The sequence below is a fragment of the Python bivittatus genome, unplaced genomic scaffold (assembly GCF_059951505.1).
Source record: "Python bivittatus isolate LINGU-HERP-01145 unplaced genomic scaffold, Pbiv_v1 ctg000180_np1212, whole genome shotgun sequence".
In the NCBI taxonomy this organism is placed as follows: Eukaryota; Metazoa; Chordata; class Lepidosauria; order Squamata; family Pythonidae; genus Python; species Python bivittatus.
The window spans coordinates 3,859,489-3,872,386 of NW_028277047.1; the positions used below are offsets into that span (position 1 = coordinate 3,859,489).

Sequence of the window (12,898 nt, forward strand, 5' to 3'; positions counted from 1 at the left end):
AAATCAGGGTACCGGAGTACCCCCCAATTAGAGCAAAAGGAGATCAGGCATTATCTGTAAGCCCTTGGATCCAACCTAGGGGGTTTCGTTCCAGTATTAACGTCCAGCCTCCCCACCACCTTCACCTTGGCTAAAGTTTAGCTCCGAATCAAGGTGTTGAACCGGGTCCTCTCCTCTCTCCCCCCTGCCCCAAATTCTCCCCATGGAAGGGCACCAGCTTTCCACGACAGGCCCAGATGGTTCTTCTCACAACTCTCCACCCATTCTGTACACCAGAGAGCACAGAAAGTTAATAAAATTTACTGGAGTCAGTGTAACCGATTAGTGGTTGAGCTAGACCACTTGGGGACGGGGTGGGAAGGTATTAAGGGTTTACTCCAAAGGATCTCCAACCCAGAGTTTTCCAGGATAGGAGATACACAACCTTCAAGATGTTCTGAATTGCAATGCACTCTTTGTGATCAATAAAAATGAGGGGGTGGAAGCGTTCCCGTCCCCCAAGATTCTCCCTCTTGGGGAGAATGAGCTGGCGCTAAGCCATAATGTGAACCCAGTCTGGGTTTCCTTTATGGATCCGTTGGTGTGCAAATCAAAACAAGTGGGGTTTGTTCAAGCAATGGTAGCTTAGGGAAAAGGTCTGAGGCCAAAGCAAAGGAACCAGAAATGAAAAGGTGCCACTTGGGATTTGAAGGAAAACAACATCCAGGTGAAAATCTCTGGTTTGGGCCACCAGCTGACACGGGGGGCGGGGGGAGATGGTCACAGGCCTGGTTTGAGGGCAGTGTTTTTCAACCTTGGCGACTTGAAGACCTGTGGACTTCAACTCCCAGAATTCAAGCTGGCTGGGGAATTGTGGGAGCTGAAGTCCACACGTCTTCAAGTGGCCAAGGTTGAAAAACACTGGTTTAGGGCGATTTTTGTTTTTTAGGAGGAAGTGAGATAGAAAACAGTCAACAACTTTGGAAGTTGGGTTTTTGTCTTTTCCCTTGGGAGGTTTGGGGCCGCGGGACTGTCTCCGTTTTTCGCCTCCTTCTAGCCTAAATACTCCACCATTGAGGGAAAAGCAGCAGAATTGGCCGAGAATGAGATTAGTCTCTCATACACTAGAGCAGGTTCCTCAACCTCAGTAACTTTAAGAGGGGTGGACTTCAACTCCCAGAATTCCATGCTGGCTGGGGAATTCTGGGAGTTGAAGTCCACCCCTCTTAAAGTTGCTGAGGTTGAGGAACCCTGGACTAGAGGACAATGGAATTCAAAACCAAAAAACAGCAAATTGTTCCTTTCACTCTACCAACCCGTTTATAAAATAAATCATTGTTCTTTATTACTCTTTGTGGCAGATTTGGCAATGCCTGGAAAAAACAACAACATGAGAACAAGAGAAATTTCCTTCTAAACCAAGTAAGAAACCACAAAAGTGTCACGTGTTTGGACAGCGAGATAAGGGGCGTGCAAGCAGAACTCTAGAAAGCTTTAGGACCCGGTTTGCTGCGGTGCTAAATTGCTGCTTCCCCTGTTAACCAGTGGAAATTCAAGAGGCTAGTCCTGATTAAGGTTCCAAAAGGGAAAAGATACCAAACCGTTGACTGGTAGTGCTTCTGCAATCCAGAGATCCCCCTCGAGGAATGGGAAGGAGCAGGGTTTAATCTGGACAATTAGGTCCAGCTGTAGAAAGCATGCTGTTTTTTAAAGGCAGAAAGCTAAAAATTGGGGTTATAAACCCGCAACAGCACCAAACACCTGCATTCAGAGACCGCGACAAACTAGGTAGGAACTGATACAACCTACAGCATCTACGTTCCCACGTTTCTCTGCCAGGGCACGAGTGCAAAAGCATTAGCCTGTTTCTGCTGGCTCTCAATGCGTGGCAGCATTTGAAACAAGCCTGCTTGAATACTGGTTGCAGCAACGCTGCCTTGTTTCAAACCCTGGTTAGGAGGCGACTCAATTTAGAGGTTGTGCTTAACGATCAACGACGCCAACCCTCCCGATCCGGGCCAGGATGGGAGAGAGAAGGGCATGGGTGTGAAATGCTCTGCCGTTGGAATGATTTCCCTAAAAACTGAGCCATTTTCAACCGCAACTGCATGTCACACCCATCGTGGACAAAAGTGTCCTCTTCCTGCCAGAGGTGGGGAATCAGGAGCCTCCGGGGATGCTTCTGGACTACAACTCCCAGCATCCCTCACTGAGCCCACCCTAGAGTGGTAGTTGACAACCCCTGGAAGGCTGCCATCTCTGGGAAAAGTGCTTTTGCCTCATCGGACTACAATTCCCAGGATCCACTCCCTCCTTCTGGCTGGAGGCGATGGGGACTGTCACACCCAGGAAGGTGTCAGGCTGACTGACATGGATGACAACTGGTCAAAAGGGTTAGCACCATTGGGAGAGCCCGTGAACCATGAATGCTGGTCAGATGGTGGGTGGGATGGATGGCAGCCGTTTTGGGGACGGGGGAACCAAAAATTGGGTCAGGGGCGCAGAAGTGGAGTGTATGCCCTTCACCATCTTGGAAAGGCCTGCAAATCTCTGCTCCCAGCCAGCTGGTCCTAGTTCTCTTCCCAAACATCAGCAGTACGGAATGAAGGGCAAAAAGGAAATTTTACACGAGGGGTGGGGGGAACGCTGTGAAGGGTTGCTGTGGTTCTCGTCTAAATAAAGCCGGGGGTCGGGGGCTGGCCTGAGCGTGTTCAAGGGGGCCGGTTTCTGTGGTCCTCGGCTCTTGAACTGAGAGAAGGAAGAGCCCCCCGCCGGCTTCCGTCTGGGGCTGCAGATCCGCCCGGGGCCTCAGCCTCAGAAGACCTTGATGATCGATTTGCGGGATTTCCCCACGCCGATCCATTTGACTGCGAAACAGAGGAGCAGGAAGGAGAACGGGGTGAGCAGGTGGCGTCTAAAGCAGAACGGGGCCGGCCCTGCGAGGTGGACCAGAGCAGACATCAACCCCGCAGGAAGACTAAAACTCCGTGGATTGCTACTGGCCCTAATTCCAGACTCTTGCAAGTCTGATTGTGCTGGACCCCCACCCCCCTTACGCTCTAGTGCAGTGTTTCTCAACCTTGGCCGCTTGGAGAGGCGTGGACTTCAACTCCCAGAATTCCCCAGCCAGCTAAGCTACGCTGGCTGGGGAATTCTGGGAGTTGAAGTCCACGCCTCTCCAAGCGGCCAAAGTTGAGAAACACTGTTCTAGTGAATCAGAGAGGCATCTGCGTGAGCCGCTTCCGAATGTTACTTGCTTGCTCAGGCTTAAAAAATGTTTCAGACCCCTTTGCCTACACGTTTCTCACCCCTTCCCATCAAAGCCGCCTTCCTGACTCTCTACATCAGGGGAGTGGACAAGAATCCCCAGCTTCTTTCAAGCCAAAGACCCCCGTCCCTCCAAGCGAGCAGGGCTCAAAGTGCTTTGCTTGCCTTTCCTTTGAACAGACCACGCTCACCCCCTCCCCAGGCATCTCCCCCTTCGGTTTGAAACTCAAGACCCGGGAGAAGCTTTGGCAAAGCCTCCGGGGCCGCTTCAGAGCTTCCAGAGGTCACACGAAGCCCCGATCGGGGGCACCCTGGTTTGTCGCTTCGCAAGCCCGTTTCAGAACTACCCAGCATTCAGGCCTCCAGAAGTCTCACCTGGCACTTCCAGGTAATCCTCTATGAACCGGATGTAGGCCTGGGCCTCAGCGGGCAAGTCGCCAAAGCTGCGAGCGCCCTCGGTGCTGCACTGCCATCCAGGAAGGTTCTTGTACTTCACTGTGACTTTGTTCAGGAGCTCGTGATTGGCTGTGGATAGCGAGAGAGAAACTGAGGCAGGGATTAGCTGCTTGTCTGCTTGCACGATATGGTGCTCCACACCAGTGTTTCTCAACCTTGGTAACTTTAAGACGCCTGGACTTCAATTCCCAGAATTCCCCAACCAGCCAACTCCCAAATTCTGGGAGTTGAAGTCTGCACATCTTAAAACATGCTGGCTGGGGAATTCTAGGAGTTGAAGCCGACACATCTTCAAGCACGCTGTCTGGGGAATTCTAGGAGCACACATCTTCAAGCACGCTGGCTGGGGAATTCTGGGAGTTGAAGTCCACACACCTTAAAATCGCCAAGGTTGAAAAATCTAATCAAACATTCAGACCCACAGCGGCTTGCTCAACAAACTATGGATGAAGCAAACCACACTCACTTCCCAGAAGGTCTGACCTCTGAAGACCCCCTTGCAGGATCAAAGGGTGGGGAGGCAAAGGAAGATTTCAGCAGGTGGGAAGAAAGGCTAGGAGAGTCTCGCAATTTTGCATAACCATAGTAATAATCAATTAAGGTGATGGAAAACTCTGTTCGTCTTTTCAATTGGGGCACCTGCTCCCCCCTCCTCTAACGGCGGATCATTTTAAACTATGATATTATTGGGATGAGGAGACCCATGCAATTACTTTACCGTCTTCAAACTGGGATAAGATGGTTTGGGTACTACACTGGAGCAGGAGAGCGAAATCAAAACCGCCCCAAAGATAGCCAGCGGTAGCCTTTTGCCCAAACCACCCCAAATGAACCACTGGAGGGACTGCCTTTAACCTCAACCTTTAACACCTCCGGGTCGTATTCCTCTCCACCACTTTGTCCAACTGTCCATTTTTGGAGGCCACGCAAGTTTAGGGCCACGCCTGCCTCCAGTGGCAGAGAATTCTCCGTTCTAATGCTAAGCTGCACGAAGATGGGCTCCTTCTGTTTGTCCTTTAAGCGCCCGGACTCCAGAAATCTCGCTCTGGTTCCTTGCACGCCATTTGCTTTTGCTCTGAATTACCAAAACCGAATCCACCAAGGTGTGAAAAGTCCGGAGACAAGAAATGCCCGTTTTGTCCGTAGCCTCACCTGGGCAATACGGAATCTGTTTCCCATCCAGATGGTACTCCACACTCACTTTGATCTCTTCGAAGGTGTCGAGGATGTCCAGCTTGGTCACGGCTAGGCTAGGAAACGGTCCAGAAAACAGAGTTATCATCAACCTGAGAACATCTAACTTCCCCCGCGCAAATACTTTCCATCTGAAAGGCCACCCGCACTCCGTTCCTTCTCTCTTCGATGGCTGACGTGATTCTAAGCGGACACAAACGATTCGCACACCGCCCTCCAGCTTCACAGAAGCTGCTTGGAGTTAAATGAACAGCCCTAAACTGCATTGAAGAGCACCAAGCGGGTCGATCTCTCCTCGGTCAGTGGGGAGGGGGCTGTTCTACAAAACGGCACAGGACATGCAAACTACCGGGATTCTCCCCAGCGAAGAAGGAAGAAGGAAAGAGCGAGCGGATGTTTGCGAGAGGCTTACGCGCTGAACCCATTGATCATGTGGGCGTATTTCACCAGGACGAGGTCCAGCCAGCCGCAGCGACGCTTACGGCCCGTGGTGACGCCGAATTCCCGTCCCCTAGCTTGTAGCGTCTCGCCGATCTCCTGCAGAGGGGCGGCAGATGAAAACGATGGGGCTGGATGTCCCTTAAGCCAGGGTTCCTCAACCCTGGCAAGTTGAAGACGGGTGGACTTCAACTCCCAGAATTCCCCAGCCAGCTGGCTGGGGAATTCTGGGAGTTGTCCATCCACCTTCAAGTTGCCAAGGTTGAGGAACCCTGCCTTAAGCAACATCCCAGATTTCTCCTGCAAAGTCCCCTTTCAGTTAGATCGGCTCGTTCGCAATGGCCTTTCAGAAGGTAACGGAAAGCTCAATTCTTTCTGAGAATTTTTGGGGATGGGATTACCCATCTGTTTCACATATTTAATAAATAAATAAATAAATAAATAAATAAATAAATAAATGATGATTAATCAGGGGTGCCGCCCAGGCCACAAAGACACGGCTCCCACCAAGGGCTGGGGGAAACACACCCCGATATTCAGGGACTCACGTTGTTCTGCTCGGTGGGGAAGGTCCCCACTCCAACCCGGGTAGTGTACGCCTTCACCACGCCATACACCTTGCCGATGTAGTGGGGGGGAATGCCAAGGCCGGTGCACACACCCCCCACGGTGCAATTTGAGGACGTCACGAAAGGGTAGGTACCTTTGGGAGAGAGAAAAAAAAAGGTATCCGGGCTGGAAAAGGACCAGGAAGGAAAATTTTCAGCCAGCAACATTTGCCGACTTAAGATTAGGATCTCTAGGTAGGGATGAGAAGCCCCCCACCTCACCTGTAACTTCAAAGAATACTAAGCAGCACATTGATGATGTATCCAGTCACTTCCTAGGTTCCTACTGCAATTAGCCTTATCTTAGAATTATGAGGACTAGAACCTTGTTTTTACAGAATGGCTCAGGGGCGGCGAGCTTCTTCCCAAGGTGAAATTCCCAGCATCTCCACCTCTGCCTCTATTTCTGCTCTAGCGGAGCCAACTCAAGCGCTGTCTTTTACACATGTCGCGAAGCCCCTGCGTGGTTGGCTTGATTTTGATCCGGTGCAATGCGCGCAGCCGGTCGCTGCAGCGTGTCGACGGTGCGGGATGGCTTTAGCATGCCGTATGCACGCAGGCCCTGGTGGCTTATTTGACAAGCCATGGTTTGAAGGAAAACAAGCACCGCCCAACGTATCAAGCCAGCAATTCCAGATATGAAGTCTAAGCTGGTTTGTCCATTGAGAAAAGGGTGGCGCATACATGTATGTGAAAACAGTCAACATTAACACGCAAAAGGGAAGAACACCTTACCAAAATCGATGTCTAACAGGGCAGCGTTAGCTCCTTCGACGAGAATCTTCTTGGAGGGTCCGTGCAGAGCTTGGTACATGAAATAAACACCGTCCTTCACCAGGGGGCGGATCTTCTCTGCGTAGATCTGCCAATCAGGAATGATTGACAGTGACATCAAAGACCAGTTTTGCCTTACTCGAAGGAAGGAGCTGAGGGCTTCCTTCATTTTTAAGAGATAAGGGCCAGTATCAAAACTGGAAGAGTTCGAGATGAGGCTCCGATTCAGTGGCCCGAGAATTTTCACTTTTCTTTTTTAAAAGGGAAGTTTCTAGCCCTTATTGAGGTCAAGGGCAAACACATTGGCTAAGATCAAAGCTGCCGAAAGCTAAAACCGCACGAGCCGTATTCTCATTTTATGCAAGGCCGTTCGCTCGTGATGTTTGGAGGAGGAAGAGGACCGACAGTTTGTAAAACTTGGTTTATCTCAGCATATAACAGGACTGCCGCCAACTACGGTTTGTTCAGCACAGCGTCACTGGTGAACCCAGCCGCCAAGGCCTGATTTCCATGTAATGTTAAAGTATAAATGCGGCTTGATTTTGGCCTAGCACAATGTATGAATCCAGGAAACTGTATTTTAAGTGCACACTACAGCCTAGCACAGCTTTAAGTGCTCATCCTCACGGGCTGAGAAATTTGAAAGTCGTCCCCTTCCCACGTGCCAGAAAATACCTTCAACTGCTCCAGCTCGGCTTCGGTGTCGATGTTGAGCGCGGGGTAGCTGGCTTTGCACTGCTGGGCCAAAACCCTGAATCTGAGACAAGCTGGTGATAAATTAGTTACTTTCCAAATCCAACAAGCTTTCAGACGGTCCGCCTGTGCAGAGCCCCCACCCGCTCTGCAGATAGTCGTATCCAGCCCCCACTTATTCCCCAAACCCCCATCCCGGGGCAGGAACTGTCGCCTCCATATTCACTCACTTTTTGGAGAACTCGTTGAAATCCGCTAACAGGTCACAAATGCGCAGGCCGGTGCGTGAGGCTTTGGAGGCGTAGGCTGGGCCAATCCCCTTCTTGGTGGTGCCCAGGCTGTTAAGAGAAATGAGGACCCACAGGCCATCTTCTGACAGGGTCTGAAAGGGCACCCACCCCCCCACTCCAACCAACAGCAGCGGATGACCGTCAACCCCTTCTCAAAATCCAGAACCCCCGGCGCTTGCTTTCTCAAAAACTTCCACTCCGATTCTGAGCTTAGCTTCTTCAAGGGGTGTCTTTCACGTAGAAATCATTTATTGGTTTGGTTATAAACAAACATATATCGGAGGAATCAGTGCATTGGAGAAAACAGAAGAGTGTTCTGCATTGCCCTACGCCGGGCAACAAACTTCAAAACTGGCACGAGCAATCAAGTGAGGCTCTCCTGACCCGAATTCCCCATATTCTGGAATCTGCTCAGAGCAGAAGCCGCTTCCCGGGGCCAACATGGCTAGATAAGTTGTGACACCCTACTTACAAACTTCCTGTTACTTCCTTCCTGCCTGTTTGATACAACGGAGTTTAGGCCATGCTTTCGCCAGCCGTGAGAGTCAGCGGCATCTGCTCCTGGTTTATATAACAGTCCTGCCTGGCTTGAGAATCACCGGTACCCGCTTCACTATCCCTTACAGAAGACATTCTCGCGTGATATCCTGGTCTAAAGAGATGATGTCTTCTTCCCTCCTTGTGACCTGATGTAATGGTCTTGGGAGACAGAGGGAAGAGCTACAGCCAGGGAAATGGTTGGATAAGAGGCAGCTGAGCCCGCAGCTACATAACAGGCAGAGGAAGAGACTCAGGAGGGACCCTCCCTAGTTTCTCAGGCTGTAAAGGCGAGGGGGAAGAGATGTACTTTCAGACTTGCAAGATTCTGGTACTGTCACCTTACAATAAAGTTAGGACAAGCCCTTTTGGGTGTGTTTCTTGTCTGGACTACCTCGCAAGGCTGACACTTCTCCATTTCAGCCTGCTGAATCATTTCCTTCCAGCAACCTCTTTGTTCTTCATCAGCTTCCCAAACAACAAAGCTTCCCCCCTCTTCCAAATGCCCCCACTTACTTTTTCCCTGCTTGCTGTTGCCTCTGCTGTTCCTGGATCCCATCTACAGCTTGGTGGAAATTAAATACTAGAGAATACAGAGGTGAGATGGAAAGTATTAGCTACTTCCTCACTGTCCACCCCCAGCTTTCCCCGGATCCTGGCCCTCCAAAATCGCCCCATTCTCTAGACCTAGAAAACGTAGGACTTACCCAAGTGGGCGCGATCGGAAATCACAGTCCGAGATTCCCAGCCTTCCAGCCCTTGGGAAGCAGAACAGTTCATGATTCAATCTTGCCCTGGAAAATGCAGTTTTGTCCTTCCCCCACCATCCTCCATTTCCATTTCCAGTTTCCCCCACCATCCTCCATTTCCATTTCCAGTTTCATTCTTATGTTGTTGCCCTGGAGCAAAAGCTATAGAGCAATTTCTCCCAGTCTTACAGATCCTGCAAAGGGTCAGACTAAATAACCATTGCAATTCCTTTTGGGAATGGTAGGAAACTGGAAGGCATCAGGCTTGGAAATTGATTAAATTCAGTAAATAAGCTGAGATTGGGGCCTTAGGTGGTCTCGGAAGCAGCAGCAGCAGGAAATCTCAGGCAATCACCAAATCTTGAAAAGCATGGTCTCTTTTTCCCCCAAACATTCAAGGAAGGTTTACGAGCATTAGCAATCTCAGGACCATTCCAGCTATTTCATTTTTTTTAAGAAAAATGAATGGTTATGGAGTGGGGGGTGTCCCAGAACCACAATTTGGAGGAATGATCATCTTAACAGGGCCTGCAAATACTCCACGGGCAACTCTTCTGTGGACCATCTGCATGGTGGTCTTCAAAAGCGATGTTGAAGATGCAAGTTCCATAAGAAAGACGCTGGAACTGCTCAGCTTGTTTTTTTGGAAAAATTAAGGCAACCACCTCAATACATTATTATTTCTTTTCCTTCCTTTCCCCCTCCCTTCACGGAAGGTTGCTCACCCGGTCCTTTCTTCAGGTTCTTCTCAGCTTCTTCAAAGAGCCCCGGTAAGTGGATTACGACCCCGTTGCCTGGGATAAAACAACGAGATCAGCCGTTGCCCAGAAAGAGGTGGGCAGAATTAAGAGGGAAATTATCCTGGGGAATGTGGTTTGCTCTGGGGGCAAATCAAAGAAAACGAGAGAGAATTCAAGGCTTGGATCAGGGTTCACACATTGCCTAAAACCAAAATAGGGTTTCTTTCGTTATTGCGCAGTGTGGGGGAACCTAGCCAATTGTGGTTCATTGACGTATCCTGGTTAAAGAAACTACGACTTAGCCCTAATGCACAAACCGGATCATTTGGTGGGTATTTAAGAAAAGCGTATCCCGTATAAGACAGAAATCACCCAGCTAATCTCGGTCATTTAAATCCAGGTTTCCCTACTCCTGGCCAATGTTACTCAAGATTTGGCTGCCTTCCGCAATCATTATGGCAACGTTGATGAAACTCACCGATGAACGACGTGGCGTTATGATTGATAACTCCGCTGGGCAACAGATGGAAGTCATATTCGACTGAATCTACCACGACGGTGTGGCCGGCGTTATTGCCACCCTGCGGGGAGAGAAAAGCATCAGACGTGCAAATAGCAGGCGTTGATGCCTGCGTGCAGAAAGGGGACGAAAAAGTGCAGATGGTTGTGTTACACAAGGACTCACACCTGTCAGGCTTCGCCCAAACCGGTACTCCGACTAGAAGGCTCAGAGCCGGAGATCCAAGGACACAATTTTGATAAGGTACTTTTCTTGCCAATACTAAAACACGGACTTCCAGATGGATGGTAGCTCCCAGAATTCCCCAGCCAGCAGGGTCACAGCCGAGAACTCTGGGAGGTGAAGGTCACCCTCCAGGTATGTGGACTTCAATTCCCAGATGGGTGGTAACTCCCAGAATTCCTCAGCCAGCAGGGTCACAGCTGAGAACTCTGGGAGGTGACGGTCACCCTCCAGGTATGTGGACTTCAATTCCCAGAATTCCCTAGCCAGCACAGCCATAACTAAGAGTAAAAGCCCCCAAATCTGGAAGCTGTCCAGTTTTTTTACCAGGCTGCATTTAATGCAACCCAAAATTCAGTTAATGCGAGGCTGGTGCGTGCACAGTTGCGGTTTCAGACACCGTTCCTCTTCGTGGGTGCAAAATGGAGAAAGGGAAGATTCAGTCAGAGGAAAACAGCACAAGGGTGAAAAAGAAGAGGCTCGTTCTGACCTCAGAGCAAAAATTTGATGCAGTTGAAAAAAATAAAATAGGATGGATGTTGGAATGCCTGAATCTATGGAAGAATTTTGGGTTTTTGTTTTAAATGATGCTTTCTAGAACTATTCTGTGACTTTGTTAACCATCCATTTAAATTATAGGTACGTTCTTTTGGCCCCGTTGCATGAACAGACACATAAAATTTTGTGTTTAAATGCTTTCACTGCCGATTTCCATCCAGCTGGAACCCACTACCCTATTTTCCATAGAAACGTCACTTGGAAGCGTGCGAATTCGAATCAGGCGACTATTCCCCGCCCTCATCCAGACCCACCTGCCAACAGCGCCTAAAAAGCCGGGATGGAACACCAAGAGGTGATGCAGCGTGGAAGGGGGGACCCCGTTCTCCCTCGCATCCCTCCCGACGAGGGGCCCAGGGCACGGAAGACCCGCATTCCGACGACTAGGGCAGCCCATTTTGGCAAGACCCGAGTTGGCAAAACGATGCTACGTCCAAGAGGAGAGAATCACTCCCCTCAAAGGGGAGGGGGCCCCACGCCCCCCCAAGTGAACATTAAGGCCGAAAGCAGCCCCGCGAGCGGCTGCGGAGGATGGGGTTTGTAGTCCCCCCGAAGGAGGCGGCGGCGGCTCCTCACCTGGCACCTGCAGACGAGGTCGGCGTCGAGGCTGAGCAGGTCGACCACCTTCCCTTTGCCCTCGTCCCCCCACTGCGCCCCCAGCACCACCGTCACCCGGTTCCCGGCAGGGGGAGCCTGGGGCGCCGACCCCAGCCGGGGCCGTTTGCCGTCCGGCCCCTCCCCGGCCCCGCCGTTCAGCAAGCCCCCCGCCGCCCCCGCCGCCGCCGCGCCGCCAGCTCCCGCCATGTGCTGCAGGCAAAGCGGCGAGCCCTAACATGGCGCCGCCCGGACCGGCCTCGGCGCCAGCAGTCAACATGGCGGCTGAGAGGGCGCCTTTCCCCTTCGGGAGGAGGCTCCCAGAGATATGAAAGGGGTAGAGCGGCCCTTCCAGGGCGGAGAGCGGGCTTCCGGGTTCGCTGCTCTATGTCCCAGGTAAGAGTTCCGAGAGCGAGGCTTGAGTGAGAAGCGCGGATTGAGGTGTTTCTGGCGTGGAGCGATGATGATGATGATGATGATGGTAGTAGTAGTAGTAGCAGTAATAAAACAATAGCAATAAAAAAAAATAACAAATAATAATATATAGAACCATCATCTTCTTGGACTTTTTCCTTCTTTTTGGTAATGTTTTGAATACATTTCTTATGTTTTATGTATTTATATATATTTATTGTTTTAATGCTTTGTGTGAGCCACCCAGAGTCCCCCATCGGGGGGAGATGGGCGGAGAGAAATTAAATAAATAAATAAATAAATAAATAAAATATTACATTTATATGCCGCCGGACTCTGGCCGGTTTACAATGGTTAAGGAATACAGCCACACACCCCAAGGAACGACGATGGCGAAGAGCGAGGGAGGAATGACGGTGCAAGAAGTCCCTTCTTTCGTTCGTGTAAGGTCTTGAGGATTAGGAGCATGATTTTTTTTTTAAAAAAAAAGGTGGATAAAGGGATTCGTTTGGAAATACCTGTTTTCACTCTCAAACGATTCCCTTGGAATCCTGTGTAGCCTCAGGATCTCGGGGAAACCTCACATTTGACGCATCCAACCGCACTCCAAAGGATTAAGTTTAAAAGTTTAAAAAGTTTGAACCCCATCAGAGGCAACGCTCCCTTGCCTCTGTTCAAGCAGCAGCCTCGGTTTTTGAGTTCGTCCCCATTCGTCGGGGATAAGCGCATTGGACCAACTGTGGCGTCAATGGAAGTCTGGGCTACACGCTCCGGTACCTTTAGTTCATAAAACAAAAAAAAATTAGGCTTCCAAAATTGCATTCTGCTCAAAAATTGCATCTAATAACTACTGGCAGCAGTTTGT

At 50.3% G+C, this 12,898-nt stretch overlaps 1 protein-coding gene across 1 annotated transcript; it reads right to left on the bottom strand.

Moving 5' to 3' along the window:
• Positions 1 to 1,298: 1,298 nt before the first annotated feature.
• On the bottom strand, positions 1,299 to 11,859 carry LOC103049689 (adenylosuccinate synthetase isozyme 2-like). Its single transcript, XM_007440938.4, has 13 exons — positions 11,602 to 11,859; positions 10,204 to 10,306; positions 9,711 to 9,779; positions 8,944 to 8,994; positions 8,753 to 8,819; positions 7,640 to 7,747; positions 7,392 to 7,473; positions 6,678 to 6,804; positions 5,883 to 6,037; positions 5,309 to 5,433; positions 4,855 to 4,952; positions 3,622 to 3,771; positions 1,299 to 2,846 (listed from the first exon to the last, which is right to left on the bottom strand). Exons 1-13 carry the CDS (start codon positions 11,827 to 11,829, stop codon positions 2,794 to 2,796), a joined length of 1,416 nt encoding a protein of 471 aa, XP_007441000.2. The 5' UTR covers positions 11,830 to 11,859; the 3' UTR covers positions 1,299 to 2,793.
• Between the last annotated feature and the right edge of the window lie 1,039 nt (positions 11,860 to 12,898).

What these genes read in the sequence shown, in the direction of transcription:
- LOC103049689 (XM_007440938.4), bottom strand. Translation starts at nt 11,829, where the DNA reads ATGGCGGGAGCTGGCGGCGCGGCGGCGGCGGGGGCGGCGGGGGGCTTG. An exon ending in CCTGTTAGACATCGATTTTG is followed by an intron (nt 6,038 to 6,677) that starts GTAAGGTGTTCT and finishes TCTCTCCCAAAG; the next exon opens with GTACCTACCCTTTCGTGACG. An exon ending in ATGATCAATGGGTTCAGCGC is followed by an intron (nt 4,953 to 5,308) that starts GTAAGCCTCTCG and finishes ACCGTTTCCTAG; the next exon opens with CCTAGCCGTGACCAAGCTGG.